This window comes from Cylas formicarius, unplaced genomic scaffold (assembly GCF_029955315.1).
Source record: "Cylas formicarius isolate icCylForm1 unplaced genomic scaffold, icCylForm1.1 PGA_scaffold_1__22_contigs__length_36826433, whole genome shotgun sequence".
In the NCBI taxonomy this organism is placed as follows: Eukaryota; Metazoa; Arthropoda; class Insecta; order Coleoptera; family Brentidae; genus Cylas; species Cylas formicarius.
The window spans coordinates 25228163-25245969 of record NW_026844264.1 but is presented as its reverse complement, the minus strand read 5'-3'; the positions used below and the strand labels follow the sequence as shown (position 1 = coordinate 25245969).

At 35.7% G+C, this 17807-nt stretch overlaps 1 protein-coding gene across 1 annotated transcript; it reads left to right on the top strand.

Moving 5' to 3' along the window:
* The first annotated feature begins 6695 nt into the window (after positions 1-6695).
* LOC132697218 (uncharacterized) lies at positions 6696-17704 on the top strand. Its single transcript, XM_060662541.1, has 6 exons — positions 6696-6823; positions 6883-7113; positions 7171-7455; positions 9408-11032; positions 12312-14122; positions 15996-17704. Exons 2-6 carry the CDS (start codon positions 6966-6968, stop codon positions 17464-17466), a joined length of 5340 nt encoding a protein of 1779 aa, XP_060518524.1. The 5' UTR covers positions 6696-6823; positions 6883-6965; the 3' UTR covers positions 17467-17704.
* Positions 17705-17807: the final 103 nt, after the last annotated feature.

The window sequence follows — 17807 nt, the reverse complement described above, 5'->3', positions numbered from 1 at the left end:
GGCACTGGAAATGACTAACTCTGTTTGGAAATATTATTGAAAAGAAAAATTAGACAATTGAAAATGTAAATGAATGGCATACAATTAAACACATGCTATGTGTGGATGTTTAGGTATTAGCAAAATCGATTAAAATCTTGGTTACTGAAATTAATATATTATTGTTGAATTATGCGCATACATCCACTTTGCTTGGCGTTATATTATGACATGATTAGATTAGGTCAAATATTGGGTCGAATTTAGCGCAACGCACTATAGAAATTGCGAAGAAAATTAATGAAAACTATGCGAGTCGACTAAATATTCTACTAATTAATTTGGTCGTTAAGTTGTTTACCGATTTGAAAAATAGACTCAGTTGTTAATATTTATTTTGTCTCAAAAAATTGGATATTGTTGAGAACTAGAAATGTTAGTGATATTTAGTAGTCGCATATAATACATATATGTCGTTAAAGTTTGTCTAGGTTAAAACAAACAATTACTTGAAACAAATTTATTGTCCTCAAAACTATAAGTTTGATCACTGTTTCTAATAAGATGTGATAAACTCAATTGTGTTAGCCAGACAGTTCTGGTTATTTTTACATTCAAATATGTTTTTAAATTATTTGATATTAACATAATGCATCGTTATACTTATTTTACATTTTCATGACCTCTTGGCCTGCTTTTTATTAAGCTCTTCAATTGTACGCAAATTTTGTTTCAAAGTGCGATTCTTTACAAGAGCGTGAAAGGTTCTACCAATTCGTGATAGTCAGCCCGTGATATTGCGTGAGCAACGCATACATACATACGAGGTTTTGTTATCGCGAACCGCAGATTTTTTTGGGTTGAAAGGGGATAGTAGTGTGCACAGGATGGGCTTTGTCATATAATTAGTTCGCATACCAGAATCGGACAATTCCTAGTTTAATTTAGGAAGGTGAAGAATCCTGTATGTTTATGTCAGGCTCAGAGTTGATCGCCAATCTATAAGTTTACCTACAGAATACAATTTTGCATACTTTCGCTATATTTTGGTAACGCCCTTATGACAACCTTGCTTGTCACAGCACAGTGATACAAGTTCTTTGTATGCCCTGTTAATGCAGGTCATTTGCATGCGTGTTTGTTGTGGCGGAATACAAATACCGGCTACTGATACCTTTATTACAATAAGCACAATATCAAGGGGTTGTAGTAGGTGACAGAGGCAATCTACAGTACAAAACATATGATTTAGAAATACAACCTATGAATTGTCACGAGTAAAGGTGCTGTATTAGTTGCAGTGGTTCTGAAGCCGAAGACAGATGCTTAGACAAATGAGAGAAGATAATTATATAAATTGAACGTAGCTGAACTTTGTAATTTATTTAATTTAATTTAAAACACTAATTTTTTGGTGTGTATATGAATCGTGAACTAAATAGATCGAAAACTCATTTTGGTATTGTTTGACTCTTTCCCTGATAGCAATGTAACAAGGCGAGGTAATTACCAAACACCGTTTATATCGCTGATACAACTGTTGTGCAAATATGAGATAATCGGAAAGATATTTACGCACCGTGCTCCAAAAGCTCTCGTGAAAAATATTAATTAATTATTATTTTTAGTAACCGCATTACCAAATTCATAAAGAAAGCATCTATTACCGAAATGACGCTAATTAAAAATTTAATTAGCGTCGCGGTGATGTGGGCCTGTTTGGCGGTCACCTCGATCAATTTTACTGTTTTGGAAATAAAAAAAACCGTAAGTTAGAGAGAAATTTTTGAGCGTTTTGTTTACTGGAGTTGTTTTTACTGTGTTGTCATGTTTTACCCGAACTGGTTAATTAATGACCTGACCAAATCTAAAGCTCGAATGCAGTTAGATTTCTATCGATATTTTTCAGTACCTAGTACCTAGTTAATAGGAAATTGAGCTATAAATTGTCAAAAAATGCCAATGAAGCTGACATATTAAAGTTACACTTTGGGCATGTTCGTTAATTTGTAGGTATTTTAAAGTAGGGAGTAAAAAAACTCTTTATAATTTAAACCCAATAGTACAACTAACAATAAGTTAGCTTAGAAAATTTTGGATTATGCCATACTCATCAAACTGATATAATAATAAGTTTTTCGACGCCCTACTAAAAAATATAAAGTGTTACTTTAAGACGTTAACTTAAATAACCACGCTCGCCGACCACTTCGGGCGTATCCAGTACTTCAGGCACGGGTTTGGGAGCCATAGATATAAAAGAGTACACATAACTCGTTTTAACGAGGTCTGACCATATTTTGAGGAAGTACTGTCTGTCTGTTGTTGTTTTCAACATTTTTTTCATCGCTACTTTAAAAGTCCCTGTATTATCAGTATGGGCACCGCTTTTACATATAGCTTTATGAGTAAATCATGTTACTATTAAGATAGGCAATGTAATAAATATTATTTAGGCTTTTTATGTGTAAGAATTGATTTATTTGGTTCCGTGGCATTCAATTCATGAGAGAAACGTTTTTGGCTCTTGCCTGGGGGAATAATGCACAGCAACTGACGGTCAATAATAATAATAGTTTTTGTTCTCCTCTGATTCGAATTCATCGCTGACATGATGCAGTTTATCAGAATTCTGTGCAACCATTATTATGTTAAATAATAAATCATATTTCTATTCGTAAATCCTAAAATACCATAATACATTTTATCATCAACATGAAATCTGTTATAGCTGCCTATCGTTGAAATGGTAAGCAAAGTGAAACAAGCATTGGAGTGTATTAAAGCAGAAGGTTTGATTCACGTATAAAACTAATCCCTTCCAGGGTTCTGTTAAACCCAAGTATTTACCTTTATTTGTGTACTTCTTTCTTTCACAAAAATATTTATTATGATGTAATTTGAGTCTTCGATATTATTGTTATAGTTGGATTGAATGGTTTAGTTTCCATATTTTTTCGCGAGAGAAAGATTTACCTTTTAGATAATCATGTTGTAATTCACCAAAGATGGATAATTTAGTCAAACAGGGATAAGAACCAAACCGTAATAATTTTCATGGAAGGCAGTATGATCCCATACCATTTATCGAAAACCATTTTAGATTGTATCGATGGTGTAGCTTGTAGCTATTTTAGTCTGTTATGGCGATTTCGCTTCAGAGAAGGAAGAGATAGCATAAGAAATATGCTCCAAATTAATAACTTTGTGCTAAAAAGAAAAAAGAAATGCAACTCCCATATTATCAGGATAGACGAAAGAACACTAGTCAGAGATAACTCACGTCCACGAAAAAGGTGACCTAAAATAAAGAGAAGAAGAAATCCCAAAATTCCTATTAACAATGATAAAAATATAGAGATATTTTTAAAATATTCAAAATTTTTGATATTTTAACATTAAGGAATGTAAATGCCGCATCAACACGTAGCCATAACTAATAATAATTTTTATTCACGTATTGATATACAATGAAAAGGACACGGTTCGGATGAACAAAATAAGATATTTTGTGAGTCCGTTTTTAAACCTATCCTAAGATGAGGGTAGCAGCGCTAGGCAGGAAAAATACACATATAAAAAATAAATAAATAAATGCCTAGTACGATCTGTGCAAATAGAGGCACTTAAACTTTGGAAATAGTATACAGTAGAGACTGATCCAATGCAGTATATGTTTTGGGAATGTTATATATAAAGGATCTTTTAAAAATTCCAGAGGTGTGACGTGGAGGGGTGAGCAGGCGTTTAAATCCTAAATTTAAATTGTGAACGTCAGCGCGAAAGCTGATTTTTTTGAAAAGATAGCGTGGAGACTTCAATCTTATAATTTTGTGATAAAGATTACATTTATGGAGATATCGTCGATTTTTCATATTAAGCCATCGAAATTCAGTTTATGACTAATAGGCCTACCGCGTTTAATCCCAAAAATGAATCTTAGGCGGTATATACTTTTACAGTATATAAGACTTTGGTTAACACCAAAACGTCTAAAAAAAAAATCATTTTCATTTTTTTAACCAACCCATTTACGTTTAGGACTATGTGAGAAGCATCAGAAAAAGATTTATTACTTCTTATCATTTCCGAATAGAGCCTGATTTGAAAACGTTGGAAATAAAATTTCCATACACAACACGATGACTACACCACTGACTCTTCTAATGTCTTTACACACAGAGACCAGTTATAATTAAATAAAAACATAATCGCCCGATAATTCGCGATATATTTTGTATAAGTTGGGATTATCTGATATCGATTCAACGAGGGTGTATCTATCGTACTCTGTTAGTGGTCGGGTTTCAAGCAAAATAATGCGAGCTGTAGAATTTATATTTTGCGTCACAGCTCTGTTTATTCTATTCGTTTGTTGCGACGTCGATTGTCAAGGATGTTTCCAAGCAATATGCGATAAACCGGATGTCTTACGGACCCGGTCTTCGCTAGCGGTTAAATTGACTAGAAGGGATGGGAGAAGCCGAAAAAGTACCACTTCTTATTACCAGCCATCTTCAATATCCTCAACTTCGGCTACTGTAGCGACTTCACAATCTACATTGAACCTGGAACTCAGCAGCAGTACAGCAATCGCTGAATATAATCCTCTTATACAGAATACGTCGCCTGAGCAAGGAGTAAGTTTAAGTGTTTTTGAACTCAAGAGTTAGTACAAAAGGATGAAGAAGCTGTACCCTGAGAACGCGAAAGGAACGGTTTAACTTTTTGCGAAATGACAATCAACAATTTTGTACTGAATTGTTCGTCTGTTTTCTTATACATGGAATATCTATTTTCGGTATCTAACGACCACGTTATCAAAACATTGTTGTCATAGAAAAGCATGAGTTTAAAATGTTACACCCACTCCGCAAATTACAGAAGCATAAAAAATTGTGATTTTCTAAGAAAAGCATAATTTTCAATATTTTATTCAGTTACCAATAATACCAAAAATGACCAAAAATTAATTTTAAATAAATTAATATTCCCGGAACTACTTTTTGGAGAGAATTTTTTTAACTTTCTTATATACATCGTGTCTGGTAAAAATTGTGTAGGTCAAAGCAATTCGATACAATCCTACAATATTTTAGCACAACAGTATAAAAGATACAGTCCAAGTTCAACAACATTCTAGAAAGTATTTTGGGGATTGGTATGATCATTTTCTTCTAAAATAACTTTTTTTTTTAATTTGACAGCGTTGTTTCTATTAATAAGGATTTGGCTCTAGTGCCATTAAGGGGGCTGGGTAACTTCATTATAGACAAAAAATTGTGCGCCACTGACTTAATTTAATTTTGATATTTCTTTGCATTAAAACAATTTTTTTGCTGCCTCTTGAACTCTCGTTTCTTCGTTTACGAGAAAGAAAAAATTTTGTTGCACTTGCATTTATCATAAAATTCAAATAAAAAAAAACGATAAGAGAGAGTATTTCAATTATATTTTAAAAAAACTTTTTTATGGAAAGTTTTTTCATAAAATGACTTGCGATATCTTTTTTAAACACCTTGTATAATATTTATGTTTCTATAAATTATCCGTTCTGCTGCTTTTATCGCTAGTAATTGGCAAGAAATTCAAGGCGGTTGTGTCAATGCTTATCATAAAATACGAATGATTTAAACTATTGCGGTGTGTCACAATTTGCTATATTTGTAAAGGAAAATGGTATCTTCCATTACGATGCGAAGAAGTAATTTATTCTCCAATAGTGAAATTAGTGCCCATGAAAATGAAAACAGGCAATTTTAATTTTTGACACACTTATTTTTTTAACAAATTAAAGTATGACATGTTATTTACCAGGCACCCTGTACAGGACCGAGGTTCTGATCTCAAATTAAAAATACATAATGTGGGAATTTTTTATCTCTATCACATTTTTTTTCGTAGATATGCGACGAGGAAAATGTTAATGGTGTCCTGTGGCATCAAGTCGTCATCAATTCCGTCGCCACCTCCACTCCATTGTGCATTAACGATGATATGGAGATTGTCAGTAGGCCTTGCACTGAAGAAGGTAATCAAAAATTCGAATCGCGCATATTACATGGTTTTTCTTGGCGAATAACAACATACACATTTCATAAGAAAGTTACTAATGTTAAAGAACTTGGTTGCTATATTAAGTACTTTCCTGACATTTTTCTTCGACTCAAAAGAAAACATCTTTTCAATTCAATTAATTTCTAAAAGGAAATAGATTAATTAAACATTTACAAGAACCAATATGTATCGTGAAGAATTTTCTAAATTTTTTGGAGCTAAAATTGTTTCGAACCAGATACTTTAATTGAATTTTTAATTACAATTATCGAGAAAGTTACTTTCTTTCACTAAATGCACAAACGGAAGTCGGAACTGTTGCATATTTTTTTATTATCAAACCTACTAGAGATCTTTATCATTCCTATTTTTAAAAGAACAGAAATAGAAAAACAATTGAATGTCACGTTTTCGAAAGTGTACGTACCTTTTTCAATTGGACAGGTTGTATAGTTATCACTCGATCGAATAAGAGGCTTTTCACTTTGGTGTAGTATTTATTGTTCAATTTATTGTTAAGATTTCCATTAAATGGTCAAAGATTATCTTATTCGATGCCATATAAATGATTTTTATATTTTCTTCAAAAATCCCCAACAAAAAAAATGCATTCTCTCCTAGTTACTTTAAATTTCATAGAAAATTCGAAATAAAGAACACTGGAATTGATTATTTATTTATTGATTATTATAAATACTTAATTTGTATTCATTGGTCCAAGGGGAGGAGGAAATAAATACAGTCGACGTTGTGGTGGTTATGGCGTGAAACTATGAGATTTTGGTTGGTAAATTTTTCTTTATATTTTCTCCTTTTCACGGCCACATCAAGTCATTAAATTGTCAGGTTGGGGTCCCGCACCAGCGTGCTCTGCACTTCAGGATATCATAACGAACCCGTGTCCAATCGAATGGGACTGGGTGAACAACATGTGTGTTACGATAATTAAGAATACTACGTTTCCTCCAAAATGTCCGTACGAAGAGCAGGTCGATTTCGAAGATTATGTTAATCTAAATCTAACAGAAGATTCTATTTGGATGCCTCTACGGAGATACGACGAGTCCGGAGGGATAGGTCTAGAAATTAGTCGGAAACAAAATTGATAATACTGAATTCGATTTTATATTGCAGGATTGATAAGGTGGTCGGAGCTAAACTCGAATTATAAAACATCGTACACGATTTGCACTACGACGTGCCGAAAATATTTCTTTACTGGATCGCTTCTAGACAAAAACTGTCTACTGTATCACAACGTCACCCACACAGAAGCGGTACGATGCGATTCTCAGCATACAGCCGTTTGCGCTTATCACTCTCTGGATAAGAAGACAAACAGTTACTGTTCGCAATCTTTCAAGAAAAACGTGTGCGTGCAAAGTGATTATTCTACAAGATCCCGTTGTTTTTGTCGCAGTAAGTGTTTTCGATTTTCATTTTTTATCTCGTGGAGAGTTTTATAAACGTTTAAAGAGACCATACGTCAAGCACTTCCAAAAAAGTTGGGTTCTATGCTCAAGTGCGGACAAAAATTGATCGAAATAGTTTTAAAAATACCATGAAATTCCCCTCTAAGTATCGTATTCGGGTATTTCTTGAAGAGAGTAAATCACAAACGCATAACAATTTATTATAAAATACACATTATTATTAAATAATAGTAGATAACACTCTATAATTGCAAGATGTAATTTAAAACATTTTTTGACTAGTCAATTAAGAAGAGGTCAATTGGCCGTGGTCAATTGACCAGTCCCAACATTAGCAATACATGACACTTTTGATATCAAAATGTTATCATTTACCACATTGCAAAGACAAAAACTTCTTATACAGTTTACTACAGTACACTACAGTGACTTAGTTAGAACTAGGAGCAGTCAATTTTGAGATATATACATATGGTACCTTTAACGGGACACAATGTACATTATTCTTTCGCTTGATTGGAAAACAAAACTTAGATTTTGGGATTTTCAATATTTTGGTTCTGTCAGTCATGTTCTATGATTGAAAATTTGAACGATTTCTGTTTATCCCGTGCGATGTCACCATAGGTGTGGCTTGCTCATGAAAACTGAACTTAACATCAAGGTAACTGGTTATTGCACACACTAAACAGCTCAATAGTATATTATGCAACAAGTGCGGTAAAGGGCATTTGACTTATCTGGCACGAGCGGAGCGAGTGCTTAAACGAGTGAGATAAAGAGTTTACAGAACGTGGTGCACTTTTTCTATGACCATTAGTTTTTGGGTACATTTTCGCAAAACAACACAAATACATTCACTGACATGACCGTTAGAATTGACAAACGTCAAAATTCAAAGCGTGGGAAATATCTCCGAAAACATCCGATCGCTCCCAAATCCGTGCGGTATAATCCCGGAAATGTCCGAAATGGCTCGGATTCGTGGGAAACGAAACTAACGTGGTAAAGTGACGCTTCCCGCACGCTAGATGGGTGGGTAATCAGGTATTTTACAGACGGAAGTAGAAAAAAACTGTTTTATTAATATTTCAAATCGCAAAATCACCAACAGTCAATAACCGAATTCGGCTTCCTATTTTAAAATATTAAAAATTCCAAAGCACTTGGCGTCTCCTAGTCAAAACACGCATATTTGATAAAATTTCCAAATGCTTGTGATGTACATTCAGCGAACTCCAACAGATAACGAGAATACCAGCATTCACACTTCTTGAAAAATTTTGGCTGCGCGGTCATTTCATATATCGTTTGTAAGTAATAATTTCTAATAGCATTCAACAATCGTTGACAGTTCCTCCATTCAGAAGTTTTCAATTTTGACGTATTTTTTGCATTTTTACACTATTTTCTCAAAATATGACCGGGTTCCGTTAAACGTTCAGGAGAGAATGACGCAAGTCAATGAGGGGCTCATTAATTTTTACCCTCCTTAGGGCCACTATATTATCTGACAGCTATATGGTTCGAAAATATCACGTATGGGCCTTTTGTATTTATTGATCCTGCAATCAGTACACTTACATTTTTCTGTTATTTCCTTAATATAGTGTCTTTCTCGCTAATGTTCACAATACACATATATTGTAAGATTGAAGACTTGACTTTAACACTCATAGATTTAAGATATCGGATCATATTTAACAAGTAAGTGTGTGTTATGGTGTTATGGAAACGATGATACAATCGAGCATGTTAAATATAATATTGAATACTCTCTTGGCCAAGTTTGCTATCGCCACGTTCTCCATAATTTGACTAAGGACAGAAACTAAAACTTCTAAACTCAATGTTTAAAAAACTAAAAAGTACAAATTTCCTCTTACTTAAATTTTAGATTCGTAGAATACAATCGTTATTAAAATGTTATCTTTCCAGGCGGTAAAAATTCACCCTCCGGAAGTACCGGGGCCAAACTTTTTCAACCTTACCAGAACCTACTTTCTGTAATTTCGAGCGAAACGTGTAACTTTGGTCTAGAGAAGGTAGACAATCATTTTGCCTGGTCGGCAAACACGCCCATCAATTATACCAACTGGAACGGTGAAGATAAAATTGATTTTTCATATACGTACGGCGTCATAAATGAAGCTGGGTGGAATTTGGCCGCGACATCATCTGAACATCAGTGCGAAGTATACGAAATTGACGTTCCCTATAAAATCGCGAGCCTGAGCCTGACTTATCACACTGACATAAAACTCTTTCAACTGGGGATCACTAATCTTTCTAGCTGGTACCTCGGCCCTGATGGCACGCCACTAATTTTCTGCTTCACTAACGCCGATGCCACTAGTATAAGCTATAGAATCGCTGACTTCAACAAAAGCATCGACAAAGAGCTTGAAGAGTACGCCGTTTACACTTTCCCGTCTTTGGATATATCCGAGTCCGGGCCAGGAATGTATTGGTGCGAAGGATTTCTGTATCCCGATTTGGAAGTTACGGCTACAGAAAAATATCTTCTGAAGAATAAATCCTTCAGTGGAGAGTACGTGGCACTGTTACAGTTGGAGAACTACGCAGACACCTTGGGAGTGAATCCGTTGACCGAGAGCAATTTGGTACTTCTGCAGACCTTGCTGAAGAATGAACTCCTTCAAAGTACCTATTTTTATCCGAGGATATTCAAAATTGTAGATATAGATGAAGATCAAGGACGGATCACGGTAAACTTTCACTTATCTTCTTCGGAATCTTTAAATAGCCGAGACGAATACAACGAATTAAAGTCGATAGTTCGATCTCAGAAGGCTTTTCAGTTTGGAGAGTTCTTCAGCACCGATTATTGTTATGAGCACTGGGTCGTCGTAGGTGAGATGAACCTGACTTGGCCAACTACTCCACTAGGAGAAAGCAATCATCCGAAAAATGCTTATTGCGTAAAAGCCGAAGGGATTCTCAGCAAAAGGAGTTGCTTCGGCGGTTTCGTGGACGGCGCAATGTGGTCCAAACTTGATCCCGAATGTGTATTTTACCCGGCTAGTAATATGACGAACGCGCTTGTGAACATATCAAACCAACAGCAGGATTTTTCTCAATATTTACAACAGGTGATGATAATTACCGAAGATTACTTACATTTATCTTCGCTAGACGTTTTGCTAGTTGCTGAGTATTTGGGAAAATTTGGCAAAATCGAGCCAGATCTCGAGATGTTCGCTAAAATTGTAAGCAACTTGTTAAAAGTGCCGCGAGAAGTTTTGGCGAGCGCCCAATTTAGATTTAAAGCTACCGACAAAGTACTGCAGCATATAGATAATATTTTGACGAGTTATGAAGCAACGAACTGGTTCATATCATACGAAAACTTCGCTATTAAATCGGTAAGCCTGAAAGACGTCGACTTCTTTGGGGTTCTGGTGCACGACTGCGACGGCTCTTCGGATTGTAGTGTTAAGGACCTGACCGAAGCTTCCAGTGATTTTAATAACACCGTATATGCATCCGTTACTATGTCTGATGAACTACTGGCGCAATTAACTGATCGAGATGACTCGAAGGTAACCCATTGTTTTACTTTACACTGCTTTTTTGAATGTTTATCTTTCGTTCAATGTGATAGGCCATTTTTTCGGCGATTGCAACACAAAATATCCACAACATTCATTATACAAATATAAACCATGTATTTGTCTAAACTTACATAAACAGGCAACGGGTCACTTTTACTAGAATCTTTGATATCATTGAACCAAAGTTTACCGAACAAGCTGCCTCATTCTTCGTAAAAACACCGCCTCCTTTTATATAGCCTCAGACGTTTTTAGTAAAGGTGCGGGGGAAACATACTCAGCAGTAGTTCTTTCATATTTAAATTATAAGGATAAATAATGTAAGTGTTCTAATAGAGCAATTGAGTTCCGCATTTCTTTGCTTTGCGAGGTTTTATATTTTGAACGAGCCACTATATCGTTTTGTAACACATCTATCAGCGCCGCAATAAAGCGATGGCATGAAGACACTTTAATTTATTCACTTTTGCATACATTCATCGCCCCGACCGATAGACAAGAAATAAAATCCACCGCACGGATTCCGCTTCTCAACAGCATCAAAATCGGTGCGGCAAGGAGGTAGGTGCGCGCCGGCGTGGCCTTGAGTGAGGCAACTTACATATTATTCTGTAGACTTTGGCTTGATGATTTAATATTAATTTTAGTTTTCTAACAGGGACTTTATTGAATTTTGCATTTTGTTGGGCGATATAATTGTTGCTATAAAGCTCTGCATGATGCATGTTAATAATTTTTCAAATAATTTAAATTATCAAAATTATGCATTCAAGCATGTTTCACAATATAAATTAAGTCAACGTTTATATATGATACAAGAAAAAACTTATTTAAGATAGAAATTGTTTGTTTGCGAATTCATATATTCTATTGACTCAATTGGTAACAATAAGGTTCATCGAAAATTAAATTACACGTACTTGGATAGCAATTTCGGAGACAGTACTGTGAGCTATTAAAAAAGTTCCAATTATATCGAACTTCTAATCATCATCGTGTGAAAATCACTAAAAATAATTATCTGAAAAATTTTTGATAATTAAAAGATCAAAATTTGGCAAGACATACATGGCGTTTCATTAAAGAAAGCACACTTAAAATTTTGTGGGAGACATCAATCTTAATATTCTTTTAATAGTTAAGAGGTTTTAATTGCTATTTAATTTTCGTTTTGGATAATTTAGTAATTTAAAAACCAACAAAAAACGAGCTAAACGAGAAACGATTGGTTGTCATTTTGTTTGAATATTTAAAATGTTTGTTACAGATAGTGATGGCATTTTATTACACTTCGGCGTTTTTCAACGAGCCGATAAACATTAAAAATTCGAGTGTTATATTTGGAATACTTCTTCCTGGGTTTTCAGACCCTTTCGACGGCCCACTGACCATCAATTTTAACGTCGATCGATCCACAAATCAACACAACTGTTCTTACTGGAAATTTGGCTTCTCCAACTTCAGCGGATGGGAGTTGGACAATACCCTTTCCGAAAACGGCATCACTTCGTGCCACTTTTGGCATCTTACTAACTTGGCCGTTATAACAGGCGCAAGTATGAATAAATTGTCATCAACCCCCTCTTGGGCAGAAAATCAGGATTTAGTTCCGTTCTTGTCGATCGTTGAGAAAGTGTTGCAAGTGCCCAATGCTTCGATGGTTGAATTCCGAAGCAACAACAGCTTCGATGGTTTATTAGGAAACAAATACTTTCTTTTTAACCACGACAGTGAACCGATAGGACAGTTTGAGTACATAATTTTTCAAGGCACGATGCCCACGCTTTTGTTAAATCAGGACTCGTTATTTTACTTCCCTAGTGACAATAAAGACGATAACATGCTGATTATAAAGTACGACGATGATTTGCTCACCGGAGTGCTTAAAAACTCCTCCCATTATAACTCAACCTCGTGTCGAAAACGTGAAGAATTCGTGAAGTCTATTTCTTGTCTTTACAACCAAATCACCGGGTATCATCCGCAACAATTGCGCACTTCTTACACGGAAGTAAAGGAAATTAATGCCACTCAGCTCTTCCCTGCTATGACTGCAACTACATCAATTACTTCCCAATTGGAAGGCATCCTCAGCACCGATAACAACGACCTCAAACTGCAACAACTCGATACCCTCATGGCGACTTACGTTACTATTATCCAGCCATATGACGTGGAAGTGATCGCCAAAATATTTCAAACTTTAAGCATCGAGGATGGTCCTAGCTTAGAGAAGATGGCTCACATCTTGAACAAGCTCATGTACTTGCCCGTGGAACCATTTGCAGAAGCACAGCGCGTAAACCGATCAACAGATAAAATACTTAAAAGTATCGCGGACACTTTAAAGGGTTTCAATGGAACCATCAACATTGAACAGGAGAATTTTGGTCTTATAATATCGTCACTCAAAGAGAACGCGAACTTTCATGGTGTCTGCGTAAAAAATTTCGACGGCCGGAATATGGCGATGTCCTTGGATAACGCTGAAAATTATTGCTCGGACGAAGAGCATTTCGTTCTGAGCATTGTCTTAAGTGACGAACTCCTAGAAGACATCGGAACCTATAATATTGTAGTCATGGTTTACTACGACAATCACTTTTTCCAGACGGCAGATACCGAGATGGTAGCAAAAGAAATCGTGGAAGTATTGCTTCCCAGTTTAGACCATGATTTCAAAGGGAATTTTTCGCTTATATTTAACCACCCGGGTAGTGCCAGCTGTTCCTCTTGGAACTACTCGACTGAACTTAGTTTGCCTGGGTATTGGAACAGAGAATTTTCTTCCGTGATAGATGGCAATGTCACCGCATGCACTTTTAACCACACGACGCATTTTGCGTTGGTTAAAATGATCACTAACATCACCACCAATCTGGAGAACATTCTGAATTCGGACATGTGGGCGGAGCAAAAGCTTCAACTGGTCTATAATATGAGCAAAGTCAAATTTAATGATTTCGTTCCGGTGGATATTTATTTGATATCGAAGATATTGCTGGACGCTCTGTATAACAACTACGTTAACTCGGATTTGATGTCGGGGATTATCAGTAGCATTTCTGATACTCCGAGGTAAGCAGTCTTTATCACAGCATGAGATTTTCAATAATTACACAGGTCTACAAAGTTAAATCTTTTGACAAATGTTTCTAATTTGAAGACATTTATTTATATCATGTAAGGTTTTTTAGAAAATATTAAAGGAAAAGGAAACGATATTTCTAAAATAATTTATTTGTTTATTGAGTAAAAAAGTGGAATCTTAGTTAAAAAAAGTAAAAAAAAAAACTAAAATATTCGTATTTTTGCATGAAAGCTGCGTTGTACGGATATTCAGAGCATATCCCGTTTTAAGATCCAGCAGTAGTCCGCCATCATCGCAATGCTCCATCTGCCTGGTGAAACCTCTCTCTCTCTCTGTTCTTTGCTACCTGTTCCGAGATTTCAGGAAAATGTGCGAAAACAGAAAATGTACTTTCAAACTCATATTACAACCTAGAGAATGAAAGTGTTACAATATTTTCAACAATACTTTCGTAGTTTTCGTCCTTAGAGTTCCCAAGAAACTTATCAATTACTTCTTTAAATTAAACCCACACGTTTTTCGCGACATTGGTCATTATGTTTTGAAAATCCTTGTCTTTGCATAATGCTGCCCAACAAAAATATCTTCTTTTAATTCGACTAAAAATGTCTCGCACAAATATTTGAAACACTGTCAATTTTTGTCTAGGGTCTTAACAAACTGCTTCATCAAGCCAGTAAAACTTTTTTGGGGCCAACTAACCTATCTCTTAATACATTTTTGCTACCAGGTGTAAGGCTTGTTCTAGATGCTATTCTATATATATATATATATATATATATATATATATATATATATATATATATATATATATATATATATATATATATATATATATATATATATATATATATATATATATATATATATATATATATATAGTTTATTTTCTTCAAAAGAAGTCCCAAATTTTCGTTTACGTTTCTTTTAAATGTACCGAATGTGCAACGGGAACCGAGACCAGTTCGTTACTATTGTGCAATAACTACGCATTCTTGAGTCAATAAACAGGCGCCATTCTTCTTTTATATACGACACTAGCGGTCCTTCCTGCGCAAAATATTGACAAAACTCTTTTTCGCGATCCAGCTATCGGTAACATCTGGTCCATGGCGAACTGGTCGAATAGCAGAGTCAAGACTAGGATACACAATTTGATTACACCAAAATAAGGGTGGAATACAAATTCTCACCTAATTTTGAGACAAAAATTTTCTATATATTGGAAATGAAAAAAAAATTGATTCGTCTTTTTTTATTGTTAATTAGTGTTAAATAATATTTGAGTGATATTCGTGTCCTGTATCCATGTTAAACTTTTCAATTATCTCACTGACGGAGATCTGAATCATTGATCTGATCTGAAGCATTGAATATGTTTTATTATTTAACGCAAAAAAATATATTAAGCAAATCTCTCTTGCCTTGTACTCGTATTTTTCGTATACCTACTAGATATATATAGCACCGCCGCCTATATTTGAAGAAAAAAATGTTTAATCAATCAGACCTGTTATTTAAAATCTCGCTTTCAACCAATAAGACCTCGAGACGATAACTATTTCGAGTTTTCGAAATAGAAAAGATACATATAACATTCATATGCATATATATCAAAAAATATAATATAACATCAAAAAAGCCCCCAGTGTCAAAAATGCGATGTGTTTTCAAATTTCATAGCCAACAAAAAGTATCAAGAATTTTTTTAGCAGATTTGGCCCATGAAATTAAAACCTGTTTTCCGAGAAGCAATCCGTTTAAGTAGAAAAAAGAAAAATAAATAAATTTTGAAAATGTAGTCACTCCTAATATCTCTAATTCACGTATGTCCCATTGCCAATAAAATATCCTGTTTAGAACTGTGTTGGAGAACTCGCAAAACGAATTCAATGCTACGGACCTGCTCCTGCATGCCATAGAAGAGATCGCCAAGCAACTCGATGAAACCTGGGTCACCGACGAAGATAACTTCGCCATAATCGTCACCGATCTGAACCGATCCGATTTAACAGGAATCTACCTCGAAGACTGCGAAACGTCAATATGCACAGTCAAACCGATAACTCAGCAAAACGACTTAAACTACACCGCAAATGATTCCGTCGCAGCTGCGGTCATATTCGGTGCGCCTCTGATCGAGCAAATTCGACTGATGGAGAATAACAAAGTGATCATTTCGATTTTCTACAGCGACGCTTTATTCAATGAGATCGACTCCAGCAGGACAACGAAGAGCATATTCGGAATCCAATTGCCCGGAGTAAACGACTCGCTTCAAGACTCGATTTCGATCATGTTTAATGTAGGTTTAGACGCCGACGACGCTGACAACTGCGCTTATTGGAACTACAACGTCGCAACATCCGAACAAGGTCGCTGGACCCAGGACGGATTACGGGAACGTCTCCATATGATGACCATATGCAAATTCTCCCACGTCACTCACTTTGCGCTGCTCTTGGCCGAGTATGAAACCGCACCTGACCACGACTCCACCCTAAGTATGATAACCAACATCAACTGCACCCTGTCCCTGCTGGGTATCATAGGGATCCTATTGACGGGTCTGTTTTTTAAAAAGTGGCGTCAAAATACCGGCAACAAAATCCTCGTCAACTTTTCGTTCGCCACGGCCTTGAAAATTTTGATGCTTTACATAAGTGACGCAGTTTACGATTCCAACCCTTCCGGGACACCGTGTACTATCACGGGGATGGTTTTACACTACGCGCTTTTATCCGAATGTTGCTGGATGATGACGATCGCTATATTGCAGTTTAAGAGATTCGTCGAAGTGCTGGGTGGTCCCCCGAAGTATGTCCTGCTTAAGGCTTTGATTTGTGGCTGGGTGTTCCCCTGCATACCCATTCTCTGCGTGTTCCTTATAGATCCGAATAATTACGAAGACGGAGGCGCGGGTCTGTGTTACCCGTCAAAGTTGGGACTTTATTTGGGCGTGTGGTTACCGGTTTCAATAATCCTCGCCCTAAACAGTATCATTTTCGTGTTTATAATGTATAACGTATTCCACAAGAAGTCCGAATACGTGGAAACGTCCAACAACGATATACTGTTTCAGTTGCGTTTGGCTCTGCTCCTGTTTTTCATTTTGGGATTAACCTGGATATTCGGGTTCGTTTCCCAAATTAAGGGCGACATTGTGTTCGTCTATCTGTTCTGTTTCACCGCGACTCTGCAAGGGTTTATCATGTTTGTGTTTTTCATCGTGTTCAATAAGACGACGCGGTTTATGTATTCGCAAGCAGTCAGGCAATGGTTCTACGACAAAGGCATATTTAAAGTTAAGCACAAGCGTTCCAAGCACTGATACGTAGATATGCCTTATTCTAATAAATAGTGCACTCTGATATATTTTTTTTTTACCTCAACGTTTATCGGCAAGGAATACTTAGCTGTAATCGTATATTTCCTAACAAGTGCGAAAAGTGAACTTAAAGGAAAGGAAAGGAAATTTAAAGATCATAATGAACTCGTAAGATGAACTATAAATTTTGGGAACTTTCGGTTACGTCTTTTTCTTTCTAGAAATTGATAGTTTTCAAAATAAACCGGAAAATGCATTAAGAAATATAGAGCGATTCACAATTTAAAGCATATTAAAAGTTTATTTATAGAAAACGAAACAGTATATGATCGTTCTGAAAACTA